The following is a 16,454-nucleotide window of genomic DNA, read 5'->3' on the forward strand; positions in this document are numbered from 1 at the left end:
TTATCTAAAAACATCTATAACTTTGTAGTCCTAACATATTTTTAAGATCTAACATATTTTATTTGACGATAGCAATAATACACTTGAATTAATTAATTTTTGAAGCTAAACAAACCAACTTGTTATTTTCACATATAACCAAAACATGACTGACTTCTATATGCTATATAGTATACCTATATAATATAGATAACACAGTAACACTACTTTTTTTTTTTCTGTTGAAAATAGACAAACTTGAAAAACACTAAACAATTTTTCGAATAAGCCTCGTAAAACTGTAAAACGTTTTCTTAATCCAGCAGCATTTTAATTTCAAATTAAATTTGAATACATAAAATTGGTTTTGCGATCAGCTACACTTTGATCAATTCACGATGTGTATACGCTTACTAAGTTCAGACTTGAGATTAAAGTAGATGCAGACTGTTCTTATTTTAGCTGCTAAAATGATGTTCTAAAAATATTGTAAATTTCTCATTTGCATTAACATACCATGTCATATAACTATTTAAAATAATTACTTCTAAACAAAATCAAATGTGGCAAGTGAAACTTTGTGTTTAAACTTAAACAGATTTATATCTCAGGAATAGATGGAAAATAATGCAATTACTGTCTTCTAATTAACAACTTTTATCATCAGATCTGCCATTTGTCGTGAAATCACATTTAGACTAGGCGCATAATTTCATGCAATAAAAACTTTGAACGCCCGGAGAATGCAGATAGTTCAAAAATAAAGCTACTCATGTAGTTTAAGGCCAGTCTCCGTAAATTTCGGGTTTGTTTCGTTTATCTGAGGGTGACGTAAAATTGTGCCGTTTAGATCCCGCGGGATTTTTCTAAACGTTTATAATAAAGCGGTAACTAAAAAAGTCCGACAAGAAAGTTTTCTAATTTTTTGAGTATATATCATGAGTTCATAACATGTTATGAATTAGTATATAATATAATGATTTATAACAAACCACATTATTTATCATTCAAATCTTGAATACTTATTATTTGCAATAGATTTTTTAAATTGGTAAAATACACTAACACAATGTAAATTGTGTTAGTGTACACTGTTACGGAAAAAGGTGTCCGTGTCTGAAAAAAAAGGTGTTAGCGTAAAAAGGTGTTGATAATACGAACACGAACACCTATATTGGTGTTTATGTTAACGTAATAGGTGTTGAAGACAAAAAAATACAAACTGTTTAGAAAGTAGGTGTTAGCGTTAAAAAAAAAGGTGTTCACGTAAAAAGGTGTCGACGTCGACACCTTTTTAAACATAAAGCTTTAAAAATAAATTCCTAGGGCGAACGAAGAAAAAGCTTATTTTGGAATAAAATTTTTGTCATTTGTCGCGAAAAATATTTGCAATGGCTTTTCCTTGTGTCAAGTGTTCATTTAGATGCAAATCCGTTGGCAATTTGCTATCTCACTACCATCGAATCCATTATGGACAAAAGTACTTTAACTTTTCATCATTTACATAAAATATATACACACATGCACATACACGTAAAAATTAAAAAGTTATTATCTAATTGAAAGTTATATATATATATATATATATATATATATATATATATATATATGTATTATATATGTATATATGTATATATATATATATATATATATATATATATATATATATGTATATATATATATGTATATATGTATATATATATATATATATATATATATATATATATATATATATATATATATATATATATACAGGCGCGGATCTAAGGGGTGGCCATTGTGGCAATGGCCACAGAGTTTAAATTTAACGGCAGCCATGTTAGTTTTGGGTTTTTTCGCTTAAGAAATATTCCTAAAAATTTAAATTTGTTTGCCGTAATTTACGGATTTTGGCTATAGAGATTCCTGCCATAGCCACAACGGTTCTTCTTATACGTTACCGACGTTTTATTCAATCAATAAATGCCGTGAAAAAAATATTAAAATATCGATTTTTTATCGTATCTTCAACCGTGAAAATAAAATTTGGCCACACAGTTACAAATTCTTGGATCCGCGCCTGATATATATATATATATATATATATATATATATATATATATATATATATATATATATATATATATATATATATATATATATATATGTATGTATGTAAGTTACAAACTTTTATACATTCAACTGTCAAACATTAATTATAACATTTTAATTTTTGTAATATTTTTTAGAATACCGTGCCATTTTTGTTCTGCTGAATTTAAAAACTATGTAGTTGCTAAAAATCATGTTTATAGAAGGCATCAAGATGAACGACAAAATAATATTTTACAGAATCAGATTGAATCACCTATTCAATTGGATTTGCCAGTTTGTATTGATACAAAGTTATGTGACAAAAATGCAGACCAGTCCACTGATATATTTGACATGTTTGATGAAATAAAAAAGTTTTTTATGATAACTATGAATTATCATTTGGTTTCTGAAAATACATCAAAAAAGTTACTTTTACTACACGGTGATTCAGTTAAAGCTATATTGGGTGACGTATGTAGCTCATTTAAAAGTTTTTTGCAACAGGCTGGCATATCAATTCACAACCCATATGCCCAATCTTTCTTGTATAAACTTCAAAGAGACAACAGTATTGATTTGTGTTTATCACACTGTATGAGTCCAGATAAGTTTGATAGTTATTTAGGTAAATTGGGTCATGTAAAAGCAGTGAAAGTTACTGTTGGTGAGGATTTTTTTTATCATGTGCCTCTAGGAGAAAACCTAAAAAGTATTCTTAAGGGTCAAATAATTTTGCACCCGGACTCTTTATCTTTTTCAAAATCAAACTACTTTCAAAGTTCTATCCTGCCATTTTCAGATCCAGCCAAAACAGTATACATTGGTTTGTATTCTGATGAGTTAGAGGTATGTAACCCAATAGGTACCAGCAGGGGTATACATAAAATATCAGTCATTTATTTTTCTATTTTAAACCAAAACAATAATGGATCTAAAATGAGCAACTATCATTTAGCTTCATTGTGCAATTTTAAAGTGGTTAAAAAAATTACACTCAATGAGTTTTTTAAGCTAATTATTGATGACTTGTTCAACTTATTATTTAATGCATTTTTTGTAAATGATGAAGAATATCATGTTATTGCATGTTTTATGGCTGCTGACAATTTAACAGCTCATCCGCTTCTTGGTTTGCAATCACATTTTCATAGTGGATACATATGTAGACATTGTTACTTCTGTGTTAGACAGGAAAACACAAATGTATTTCAAAGAACTCATGAATCTTATATTGTTGATAGTACTAAACAACAACATGGATGTTTGGAGTTATCTCCGTTTTTACACTTACCGTATGTATTTTTACCTGCATTTTTCCCAAGTGATTTCATGCATGATTTTTTGGAAGGAATAAGCCATGTTGTAATTTCAACATTTTTGAATCACTACATGGCCAAGCGAAAACTAACATTGATTGGTATGAATTTATTGCTAAGAGATGTAAAATTGCCAGTGAATTTAATATTGACGTCAACTTATATGACATCAAAGCTGGCACTTACTGCTAGTGAAATGCTAACCATTTCATTGTGTTTGCCATTGTTTCTTTTTGATAATTTCAATGATGAAGATGCACCTTATTGGGATATGATGATTATCCATTGTGAAATTTTATTGATTTTAAATAGCCATTGTAATGAACATATTGAATCGTTGTATTTTCTTATTCCACAACTTATTAACTATATCAAAACATTATATAATGGCACAAGAGTAGCAGCAAAGCTTCATTTCATCACTCACTATCCTGACCTTTCAAGCTACATGGGAACAATGAAAACTTTCTGGTGCATGCGTTTTGAACAACGGCATCAGATTTTTAAAAAGCTAGCTAGAGTTTGTCATCAATTCAAAAACCCTATATATTCATTTTCAAAAAGATTTCAAATGCATGAAACTTGTAGACGTCTTCTTGAAAGGACTGATGATATTGTTCCAGGTAAGCTGCTATCATAATAATTGATGAATCACATATTTGTTTATTTTCATGCAATATAATACAAATATTTTATTTTTCAGGATCTATCTCATATGCAAAGATATCTCTTCGTCATGCTCAAGAAGTACTTCTTGAACCGTTTAAACCATATTTGAACACAATTTTTCATACAGAAAAATTAACAGTCCAGGGAAAACAGTTGACAGTATCTTCTTATTTGATTCTAAGCGAAGAAAAAGCTGTTAAAATAAATTATTTGATGTCTATTAACAATGTTTGGTATGCAATGTGCCAAGAAATAGCAATATCATTTTTTCCTTTGGTTAACTCATATGTTGTAGAGCATCATAAAAACTCATTTTCTTTACATGACATTTTTTCTCTTAAATCAAGTGCATCTAAATCTGTTGAAATAAAAGAAAAAGAGTTTATTGTCCGATTATTTATCATATGAATATTTTTCATGAGTTGTTATTTCTGCCTTTTATGTTTATAATTTATTTAATTCAAAATTAAACAAAACTAGTAACTATGTATTGTCACTTTTTTTCTTTGGGCCCTTGAAAAAACCCAGGGCCCTGGCAAACTTCTGCATCCTCCCTATTACCCTCTTATAAAGCCAGCAGGTAGGTCAGGATGTTTATATCTTATATTAATGATAATTAATATTAATGATAGTATTAATTTTATACTAATTTAATACTAATTAGTTAATTATATACTAATAAAAAAATAATTTACTTTTTGTGTTATATATTATCATTGATATTTGCAGATGCAATCAATTAATGTACAAAAAGGTGACACAATTAAAGTTATTCTATACACATCATATTCTGATTTGCTGTCAAAATGTGGCAATAAGTTCCCATGTTCGTCCAGTAATTTGCTACAATTGTATGATGGTTCTGGTGCAGAAATAGATGATGGAGAAACCCTCGATTTTTTAGTTAAAAATAATAATTTGAAACTAGTTTTTTTGGAACGTCAAGTGTCAAGTTTAGCATTAAATAAATCATCAGAAGAAGTTGTGGGAAATGAAAGTATTTCTTTAAAACAATGGCCAGGTTTGAAATTTGAAATCCCAACAGATGCAATTGTGGAAGCAAGACTTACATGTGGGATACTTGATGCCAAATCAATAGTAGCAGATGGTCAATTTATGAACCACTGGGTTGGGATCATTTTTCATAAAGTATTGGAATATGTTGATCAACAAAATCCGTGTGTTTTTAGTTCTATTATATAGATTTTTTTATCTAAATATTTTAACTCTAAGTTCTTAAACTAAATTAGTTATTTTTAATATCATAGATATATAAATGGAATTCAGTTAAATGAGCTGGTGATGGTTATTCAAGAAAAGTATCCAGAGTTCAAAGCTGTTCAATATTCAGTGAGTTAATCTGTGGTGTAGTGGTTGAATTAAATAAATTAAATTATAATATTTTGTTGTTTAAAAATATTTTATCCTTGCTGAAAAAATGTAAAGTTTTATTATAACTATTATAAAAAATTTTTATTACAGTCGTGTTATGATTTTTAAATAAATTGAGTAAATCTAAAAAACTTAACATGTGATTTTTAATATATTATGAATAAAATTTTAATAAAATTATAAATTATAAATTGAATTATAAATTATTAAGTTTTTTATATTTTAATATCGTTTTAAGTAATAATGGAAACTACACAAAACAATACACGATTAAATTGACTAGAAAAGAAAAACGTTAATTTATTTTTTTTACTACTAGAAATGCTTCCACCAAAGAATTATTGACAGGTTCAAAAATTATAGAAGAAAAATGAATTGTGCTTCTGTCATTGAAAAGCGAAAGAAATATGCAAAAGCTACTGTGTCAAAGGCAATGAAGAGGTTTTTTTTTATATAAATATACTTGATTATTATGTATTTGATATATTTTTATGTAATTGATATATTTTTATTGCAGTGTTTCCACTCCTCCTTAAAAATCTTTAAAAAATTAAAACCTAATTAAACAAAATATCTATAAAAAGATGAAAAGTTTGTCAGTTTTCATTAATTTCTCCTGATTTTCTTTGTTTACTTTCAAAGCAAGATTAAGAAGAAAATAATGGAAAATATATTCCGGATTTTTCCAGATATTTTACGCAATCAGTTTTCCGGATTTTTAAAATGTGATATGGATGATCAATGCTTGTTCAATTTAATAGTTTTTTTTAATTTTATGATCATATTATATATTTCTATTGTGTCCTAATCTATTTTAGAACAGTAAGTGACAGTGATATCAATGAACCATTAAGACTTATAAGCAATGTTAATGAAGTATCAGACGTTGTAAATGAGGCATATGTAAGTTTACAATTATCTATTTGCTCCCAATCTTTTTAAATTGCAATTCCTAGATTGTCACAAAAAATTGGGTACCACATATTAGCTTTATATCTGTTTTATAAATTAACATATTTTTGATTGTATAAATGTTTATTACATATTTTAATAAAACACTTTAGCTTGTTACAATTTCAAACAATGTTCAAACCTCACTTGAACAAGAGGTTGTAATGGAAACAACTTTCATGCAACGTAATAATGCACGAGAAACTGTTGGATTTTTGAAAGAGTTAGAATTATTTAAGTCCTACTTTTTATCAGCTGAAAATGTAAGAATTTCTTTACCTAATTTGTTTTTGACGTTTTTCTATCTATTTGAAAACAAAGATAATGTGTAAAAAGTAATGATTTTCTCCTTAGTTGTCCTTATTTATTAATGAAAATTTTCCTGTTCAGGGTTAAATCTTCTTAAAAATTGGGGAAATTTCACCTTAAATCTCCTTAAAATCCTTATTGGTATCCTCATTTTATTAGTGGTAACTGTGAAAAATTATATTTTTTTAGGTATATCATGAAAGCAAGAGAATGCTCCAAGTGTATCAGTTAAATGAGAGCTCACCGTACAAGGATAATGGACTAGACTTTGAAGAGGTTCAAGTTTTGATGAAAGATTCGCTAAGAAATATTTGTATGAAATGGGCCCCATTTTTAAAGAGATATTCATCTGTTCTTAATCTGGTAAAGATGGTAAATCCTATAATGTCTTCTTCCGATTCACATACAATTGGATTTCAATTTATTGTGGCTAGATGTCGTCAAAAACTTGTAGAATTTACTGATAAGGTAAGTTTAACTTTAAAGTTAAAGTTTTTTTGAATTCCCTTTACAAGGCCTATGGAGCTACATTTTTTAGTTATTGTTACAACCCTCTCTCAACTCTAACTCCAAAACACAAGCTTTAATGTACTACATGATGATGAATCTACCACAACAGCAATTTTAATTTTTTCAAAATTTCTTAAATCATTTAATGTAAAATTAATAATAATGATTATTTAGTTTAAAGTTATTGTTATGCCTTGAAACTCCATCCTATAACTGTTTTATTGCATAATTATTATTGCATAATTTATTGTATTATTTATTGTTTTTAGTGTATGATTTGCGTAATTAATAAACAAGTTAATATAAAATATAAGTTGTTTTTAAATGCATATATCTTTTATGAAACTATACTTAGTTAAAATTGTTCTGCCTTCTTTTTTTTTTTTTGATTAACATCAAAAATAACTTATTTTGATCTATTTGATTTATTTATTTATAGAATATGATTCGTCTTCACTATGAAAATGGAGATTTTGCAGTTACAGTTGAAAAGTTTTCTATTCCCTGTGCAAACTTAATTGAAGTTCTTCTTGTCGGCACTTCTTTGAGTGTAGCGTTTAATTTAATACATTGCAAAAAACAAGAGCCTTAAAATCAGTTAATAAATCATACAAATAAAAACAACTGATTGTAAGGCACCATATAGTTAAGGAAAAATAAAACTATTAAAGAAATTATAAAAAATTAAAGTTTGTTTGTATAAACTTTTGCCTATTTAAAGGATCTTTGATTTGAAATGATATGAAAAAGTTTTCAAAAACCTTTCAGGAACCTATTTGATAAATGCAGTGTTAGATATTATTATACATTGTATATAAATGTATTTGTGTGATTTTTTTATTTTGTATATTAATTGTTTTATGGAGATCTTATTTGTTCTCAAACGATTTTTGTTTAGCTTATTCAGGGGTACAATAAATAGAAAACAACAATGGGTTGAACAAAAGATTGAACTTCCGACTGAAAATATTTAAGAGAAAGAACTCTCTATTGAGAATTCTTTCTCATCATCTGCAGATGGAAAAAGTAAAGTTAATGAAAAGGTAACATTACGTAGTTTTTCTTTTATGAAATGAACTAAAAATGAAATACAGTAGGAATGTCTTAGTAATTATTATTATTATATTTTTTCAATGATAAATTATAAAAATTTTTGCTCGTTTTTAGATAATCATTCATCAAATGTCTGGAGAGCAGATATCTGTTATACCATTTTAATGCAAGTTCTGTTAGTCAGCATGACAACCGTTTAGTTGCAAAAACTGGTGAAGTCGAGTATATTTTCAAAGTTAAAAAAAACAACTTAAAAAACAACTTAAAAAACTTGTATTAAAATTTTATTTCAAATATATGAATTTGTTTTTTACTGATAATTTTTATTTGTTATAAAATATGCTTGCATATTTAAAGTCTTAATGTGTATATAATATAAAATGATAGGTTGTTTTATAAAACATATATTATTAGCGCTCATGGAACTTTTTTTTCATAAAACTAAATTGCAAAATTTTTTGTTAAAACATGCTAATTATGAGTAAACAGAAAGGTTAAGAAGATCGTGTTTACTTTTAAATAATTAAATATGTGCGTCATAAACGCGTTGTAATTGCATGAACACCTATTAAACATGAGCACCTTTATTTGCATCGACACCTTTTAACAGCAACGCCTATTAGGTGTTAATGTAACAAGAACACCTTTTTTTACATCAACACCTTTTAACGGCAACACCTAATAGGTGTTCATATAGTATCACGCATCAGCACCTTTTTTCTTTTACATGAACACCTTTTTCCGTAACAGTGTATTTTACTAAATTAGTGCTCAATGTTCAAAACAGAACATAGAAAATAGAAAGTGCTCAATGTTCAAAACAGAACAAGAAAATAGAAAGAGTTCTTGACGATTCTGAAAAAAGAGAAACTGGCAGCAAGTATATATGTATGTGTGTGTGTGTGTGTATATATATATATATATATATATATATATATATATATATATATATATATATATATATATAATATCTAAACAATATCTAGATAATCTAGATAATATCTAAACAAACAAAAAATTAACAAATCAATTGACTGGATGATTTTTGTTAAAACAAAATAAATAAAAAATTATGATAAATTAAATAATGATAATCAATACAAATCATATCCTATTTAACAAAACTTTATTACTAGAATATAAACTATTACTCCAATAGATGTTTTTAAAACCAATCTCAAAGGTTTTTCCAATTCATTTTGATGTATATAAACATTCCACAATTGCCATAATCTTTAAACTTATTTAGCTGCTTTTAATAAATTTATGTAAATTATTTGTTAATTCAACTAATGACCATGCATTTGTTGTCATTGATTTATAATGTATTTCAAATAATAATAATTTTACTACAGAAGAATTTAATAAATCGATTTCTATTTCTTCCAAACAAGTTGGTTAAATTCATTTTGTCAACAGTCTACTAAAGACTACTGCTGATTTTATTAATTTATTTATTTTCAACCTAGATCTTTTTCTTTCTCGCAAAATTTTCATTCTTGTTAAATAAACATTTTCTTTTTCTTTATTTTCTCCAGTTTTATCTATCTTTACTATACAAACTAAACATGCTATCAGTCAAATTTCAATGTGTTGTATTTAAGCAGGATCCATCCTCCTATAGTAAAATAAATCACATTTCTATATAATTATAAAATATACTTGTAAATAATTTTTTTTTAGTTATATAGTAAGCATTGTAAAATAGTAATTGATTTCTCTGACCAGGAAGTTCCATCAAGTACATTAAAAAATAAAAAAAAAAATCATGAAAAGTACTCAAAAGAGACTATGCTGTCAAAATATATTTGGCAACTAAAAGGAAAAAATATTAAGTTAAATTAAACTGGTCTATTCTAAAAACTGCGCCTACCTACAATAACATATCTCAAAAATGTATGTTTTGTTAACAAAAAAGTTTGAAATTATTACTTATTTAGATCAAGAAAATTTACTAAATAAAAAAAAATTGAACTTATTTCTAAATGCAGACATAAAAATAAGTACCTTTTAAAAAATTATAAAAACAAATGAGCAAACTTATTAACCAAATTTATTTAATTTTAAATACCAATTAAAAATAATAAATTGTATTAACACTATATATACATATAAATATGTATATTTATATGTATATATGGTGACCACACGCTCTGTTTTGTTTATTACGAATAACTTCTACCGACAGAAACCATTCTGTTTATGCGGTAATCAAAAAGCCTTTCAAAACAAAATCGCTAAGTATTACCGAGCTCTCGACACTTCATTGTACGTCGTTGAAAGAAATTATTAAATGTCGGATTTTCTACCCTACCTTCTGAATCAAAGTATGAAAAAACAATATGATTCAATATCGATGCCTTTTAGCTTATAGATAACTAGAAAAGTTAAGCTTAACAATTTAAACCCTTATTTTTTGAAACATTCGTCTTTAAGTTTAAGGACAATATGCGTCATCCACCATATTTTTGTCAATAATATTTTTTTCAACTTAGCCCAACTTTTGCTAAGTATTATTCAGCTTAGACAACAAATTTTCAAAAACAGTTTTTTTTAAAAAGGAGTTGTAGAAGGTAGGACGAACTACCATAAAAATTTGGACTGGCCTTAAATCACCTGAGTAGCGGAAAATGCAGATAGTCCAATTTTGTTTTTGGCGGAGATTGCAGATAGTCCGATTTTGCGCGGAGCCATCGATTAACGGCGTTGAGAAGTTCATCATATAAATAAACGCGATTTTTTCGGCAACTTTTTCAAGAAATATTTTAGAGCTATCTAATTTCAAACCAAATTGCCCGTTGTATACCATTGGCAAATGTTAAACAAAAATGTTTTGAGAAGGTTATTCTTTAAAGTTCCTTAAAAAAGAAGCCAAAAAAATTTTCAAGTCGTTTTCTTCATAGTTACGTTAATTTACACATTTTGATAAGTAAATTTGCGGATTAATATTGTTTTTTTGGCATTCTAGCACTTCAAAAAAGAATATTAGGCTTATTAAATTATAGTATTTGATATTTGTTTTTATAACCATTTGCTTTTATATCTGGACTTATAAATTTAAAAAATACACTTTCCGTCATTTTTTCGATTTTTTCCTAGACGCCATTATGGTATTCTGTTCAACCTATAGGGTAAAGTAGGGTAATTTCTGCGTATTAAGCTATTTTGTTGTTTATAGACTATAGGTGCTTTAATAACGTTAAAAAATCATGCATATCGATGTCCTGCAGATTTATCTATTAAATAATACTTTAAAAAATTTTTCAAACTTACAAAGTTTTATGTAAAATTTGTTTTACAAAATACTAGAAAATGACGAAATTAGCGACCTAGTATGGTATTTTCGGCACAATGATAGGGTAAATTCAGCATACTTTTGAAAATTAAGACGTTCATTGAAAACGCATTAATATAATTAAAATGATATAAACAGCTTTAAATCTGCATTGTATAAAGTAATTTTCTCTTAAATGGAATTCGTTACCCTAATTGGCATTTAAATAAGGGCCTTACAATTGCAAAGATTAATAATTTTTGAACCACCTATTTTAGTAAAGTATGAATATATCACCCAAAACAGAAACCTTATTAGAAAAATGTGCTTCTAAAGTAAGATTGTAAATAAAATGATTACTAATTTCTATGATTTCGATGTATATTTCTAATTTCTGTTTAAATAAGAATTTATGTTTATAAGCTCATAAGTAGTTTATAAAATAATATTTTACATAACTTCAATAGTTAAACATAAAAAAATAAAATACAAAACTCAAAGAAAACTTTTTAAAAAGAAATTCATTTAAGAAAGTTAAAAAACAGTTTATCAATATATGACATAACTTTTTTTTAAAGAATCAGTGTTTCATAGTCATCACAAGTAAATACTTTTTTTAGCATAAACACCACATATAGCAGCACATGTTTCATGCCACCATCTACAGCATTTATCCCAATTATCCTTTAAATACGGATCAACAGGATCACCATAACTATATTGACACATTCCAAAAAGTTGTTTATTAATCGCACCTTTAGCATCAAGGTAATTCAAACACGTCTTTTGATGAGTAGATATATATTTTTTAATGCACTTTTTACGTGGCTGCCTGTTAAGGAATAGTCATGTAGTGTTTGCCTTGGTATTTTATATTGTTTAGCAGCAGAATATTTTGAGCAACCATCAACTAAAACTGCATTTACTGCTAGTTTTAATGATTCATTTCACCAATTACCATATTTTACACGTTTTGAATCGATTATAAATAGCAACTTTTGGTAAAAATTTCCAAGAAAAAAACATCCTACAATTTCAAAAAGGTAAAAATGTTAAGAAAAAGCTAATAATCATAAATTAACGTACCTGTAATGTAAAAATAAAAGTTTAAACCAATGTTTTTTAGGAAAATTGTTTATCTTGCTACAATACCCAATTATAATTTTAATATTCTAATAAAAAAATATTTTTAGGTGTCATCTGAAGGGGTGCCGAAAAAATCTCCCTGCCGAAATTACCCTACTTTACCCTATAGCTAGTTATCTACACGGGTATTTAGAAAGCGCTTATTAATGTGACTTTGATTTATAATTACTTTTTTATATCTAGTTGTTTGAAATACAAAATAGAGATCTGTATTTCTGGTATCAAAATTTAGAAAACAAAAGCTTAGCCGATGTTTGCACAGTTTTTAGACAACACTTTTTTTCCAGTTTCCAAATTGCTAAAAATGACCTTACTTTGTTTTTGAAAATAAAAAGAGTGATTCAAAAAGTTAGGTTGCTCACTAAGAAAAAGAAAGAAGAATTTTTGCTTTTAAATTTTATATCACCATTATCTGAAACAAATGTTCAGCCATTTTTACAATCAACACCATCTGAAAAAGAAAAAAATCTTATGAAAGATCTCATAATCAAAAAAAAACTCTAAAGCGCAAAGTTAAAGAAATCGACAATTTTAAAAAAGTTTCTGAAGACTACTGTAGCCAGTTGAATGATCTTGAAAGTGAAAATAAAAAAACTTAAATTAGCTGTAAAAACCAGCAATTGAGAGTAATTAGAATTTGTAAGACAAGCGATGCAGTGTAAAGCACTATATACAGCAACAAACAAAAGCCTGTTGAGTCAAAAAAAAAGAAATTGATGCATTGAAATCACAAATTGAAAAATAATCTCAAACTTTAAATATGGAATTCTAGACCCGCAAGAGATATTGCCGGTATTTGTGAGGTTGGCTCACAAATACCGGCAATATCTCTTGAGGGTCTAGCTATAGTGGTTTAGCAGGTTGGGATACAATTTGGAATGTTATAGGCATAATAGTAGAAGAACTGGGAGTTTCGGTTTCTATCTCTGCAAGAACTGGCTGCTATCTCGGTATCTAGTTTAGCCTCACTAGTAAATCTTTTTTGGTTCCTCTATTTAATCCCTCATTTATTTCATCCATTATTTTATCATGTTTTGATTTTTCATCTTCCAATTGTTTCTTTAATAAAGGATCTAATTGTACTTCTTCTTGTTTAAGCTGTCTTTCACATACCTTACTCAAGCCATTATGGGTATCTGCTTTAGCAAAATCACCCTCCCTAGTTTTGCTTTCTGCCAAAGTAAATACTTGCTTAATGAATGATAAGTCAGTTTCTTCTGTAAAATCACCTTCTTTCATTAATGGCAACTGTAGTTCTTTAATGATTGCTTCCTTAAAATCTCCTTTTTTGTCAAATAAATTTAATAGCGTTTGTCCTAAGCTATTACATATAGAGGCTATCTTTTTAGGTGCAATATCCTTTAACTGCTTTAATATAACAGGAAATTCATCGCTGCTAATTAACTGGTTGAATAATTCACTAACATATGATGCAAGCTTTTCTTCGTTATTTGGTAGCATGATAAGTTGCACATAGCATTTAACTAATCGTTCACTACATTCTACTTGATTATGAGTATCCTTAGTTGGGGTAACCTCCTTATACTCTCCTTCTCCTATAGGCTTATATTCGTTTTTATATGTTGTGTTGTTAACTTATAACTGTTTATAACTCTATAGCCTCATTTAATTCACTTTCTGCTTGTTGGTACTCTTTCTTTTTTATATATTCCTCCACTTGGCACATTTTTATTACCCCAAGTCCACTTCTATCGTTTAAATATCCTTCAAAAAGTCCTAATTCTTCTCCTAAACATTTTGATAATTCAAAATATTTCTCACCATCATTTTTATCACCTTGATATATATAAGTCCTACCTAATAGGTAGATAATGTTTGTATACATTTCTGGTAAAAGTTTAAAATTATCAAGTTCTATATATATTTTATCCTTATTTAAGGTTCCAAAATTAGTTTTGACTATCTTTAAATTTGTCATTGATTCTATGTAACACATATTGCTCTACTAACTTTTTAGAGCTGAGTTTTATTTCACGGGCTTTTTGCCCATTATGCCTGTCATAAAGATCATAACTAGCAAATGCATGCATACAATATACGCTATTCAGCAAGTGCTTGGGTGACACTCCTTCACTCATGAAATATATATGTAATTCCTGTTCTTCTAGCTCGGACTCTAGGGTTACTAATTTTTCAATTTTTTTAAACACGCAATGATTAAGTTGTCTTTGTTCTTTAGTTACATTATTAGCAGAAAAAGTTTTAACGTATTCTCTTGTCTCTTCTTGCATTTTTAAAATTATGCTTTCTATAGGTGTTTCTGTTATTACTCCTCCTTAATTCCCTTATTGCCCTTAAGTAACACACCCATCTCATCATTTAGTTTTTCTACACTAGTAGTTTTAGACAATTCCCCACACTCCTTTATCATTTGGTACTATGATATTATGATATTTTGGTACTATTGTCCTTTAGCACTGTAAGTAATACCTAGGTTATATAAGGTGCTAGCCACATCTGGATGAGGTTCTTCCTAGTAAATCAGTTTCACCATATTTAGACAATCCTCAAAATATCTAATTGCCTGATTATATTGTCCTTTAGCACTGTAAGCAATACCTAGATTATTTAAGGTGCTAGCCACATCTGGATGAGGTTCTTCCCTGTAGATCAGTTTAATCATTCTTAGACTATCCTCATGATATTTAATTGCCTGATCGTATTGTCCTTTAGCACTGTAAGCAATTCCTAGATAATTTAAAGAATTAGCCACATCTGGATGAGGTTCTTCTTTGTAGATCAATTTTAACTGATCTAAACAATTATCAAATCGTTCAATAGCTCTCTCATAGTCATTAACTCTCAGGTATATCCTACCTAAAATGTTTTTTAATTTTAAGTTATTGCAATATTTTGGGTCATTTAATGCTTGCTCTATATTAGTTATAGCTTTTTTATATTGCACTAATCGATAATAGATGAGCCCTTTATTAGCATGATCATCTATGTAAAAATCACTACTTAGGAAAAAAGCATGACAATCTGCATTAGCCGGTAAATTATATCGATCACAGAAGGCCTCCAATCTTTCATGTAATGGCAGAGCAGTATAAAAATACTGGAAAAGACCACCTTGTTCGCCCAAATCTTCCTCTGATAAAAAAAACATTTGTTTGGCTTGCTCCTTAACTTTAAACTCGGTTTCAGCAGATTTACTAAAAATAGACATATCCTCTGTTTGGGCTTTAAGGAAAGAATAGGTCTTTAATCTAAGGGTTGTAGCAAATGTTACTGCATTTTTTAAATTAAATGCTGCTTCTGGGGAAATAACCTTTTCACCGTTTAACTTATCCACTATATCCCAGTTACTGTCTCCTTCTATACCGTAATATAGGCCAAGATTGTATATTAGGCGGTCAGGTAAACGATAAATTTCCTGCTTAACATCAAATAACCTCCCTTCACTTTCGACACCAAATTTAGGTGCAAGCCTATGTAAATCTCCTTCAAAATGATTTTCTTTAAAATTTATACCTGGTGTTTGCTGAAGGTAACTTAATTCTACTGTTCCTTCATCTAACAACTTTATAGCCCTTATCTCGCAGTTTAATCTTCCTTGCTCATCACTTTCATTTTTGCTGGTCAAAAACTTTTTAACCTCTTCTTTATAGCTGGTAACAAGCTGCTTATCGCCATGCACATAACAAACATTTTCTAATATATATGGTAAGTTCTTATCTATATGTTCTGCCTCATCCTTTTCATTACGCACATAGGCAAGCATTCCATCTATTGTTTGAACTAACTCATATTGTTTG

At 28.0% G+C, this 16,454-nt stretch overlaps 3 protein-coding genes across 4 annotated transcripts in view; 2 read left to right on the top strand and 1 right to left on the bottom strand.

Moving 5' to 3' along the window:
* Window positions 1–1,077: 1,077 nt before the first annotated feature.
* On the top strand, window positions 1,078–4,526 carry LOC149894151 (uncharacterized). Its single transcript, XM_090097142.1, has 3 exons — window positions 1,078–1,459; window positions 2,208–3,994; window positions 4,075–4,526. Exons 1-3 carry the CDS (start codon window positions 1,371–1,373, stop codon window positions 4,446–4,448), a joined length of 2,250 nt encoding a protein of 749 aa, XP_089953268.1. The 5' UTR covers window positions 1,078–1,370; the 3' UTR covers window positions 4,449–4,526.
* On the top strand, window positions 4,477–8,568 carry LOC149894152 (uncharacterized). 2 transcript variants are annotated; one of them, XM_090097333.1, is made up of 9 exons: window positions 4,477–5,218; window positions 5,309–5,390; window positions 5,752–5,873; window positions 6,251–6,335; window positions 6,497–6,646; window positions 6,882–7,160; window positions 7,642–7,752; window positions 8,101–8,245; window positions 8,370–8,568. In XM_090097333.1, the coding sequence occupies exons 1-8, from the start codon at window positions 4,770–4,772 to the stop codon at window positions 8,122–8,124; spliced, it is 1,302 nt and encodes a 433-aa protein (XP_089953459.1). In that variant the 5' UTR covers window positions 4,477–4,769; the 3' UTR covers window positions 8,125–8,245; window positions 8,370–8,568. The 2 variants fall into 2 exon arrangements, with proteins under 2 accessions (XP_089953459.1, XP_089953452.1); XM_090097326.1 differs by having other exon boundaries at window positions 7,642–8,245.
* A 6,601-nt stretch (window positions 8,569–15,169) lies between these two features.
* LOC149894153 (uncharacterized) overlaps window positions 15,170–16,454 on the bottom strand; it is a 9,851-nt gene continuing 8,566 nt past the window's right edge. The window contains exon 2 of the mRNA XM_090097050.1: window positions 15,170–16,454. This exon is cut by the window's right edge and continues 928 nt beyond it. Coding sequence (XP_089953176.1) covers window positions 15,170–16,454 — 1,285 coding nt within the window.

This window comes from Hydra viridissima, unplaced genomic scaffold, assembly GCF_058129835.1.
Source record: "Hydra viridissima isolate aposymbiotic clone 2 unplaced genomic scaffold, HvirCarnegie_v1 scaffold_1, whole genome shotgun sequence".
Classification (NCBI taxonomy): Eukaryota; Metazoa; Cnidaria; class Hydrozoa; order Anthoathecata; family Hydridae; genus Hydra; species Hydra viridissima.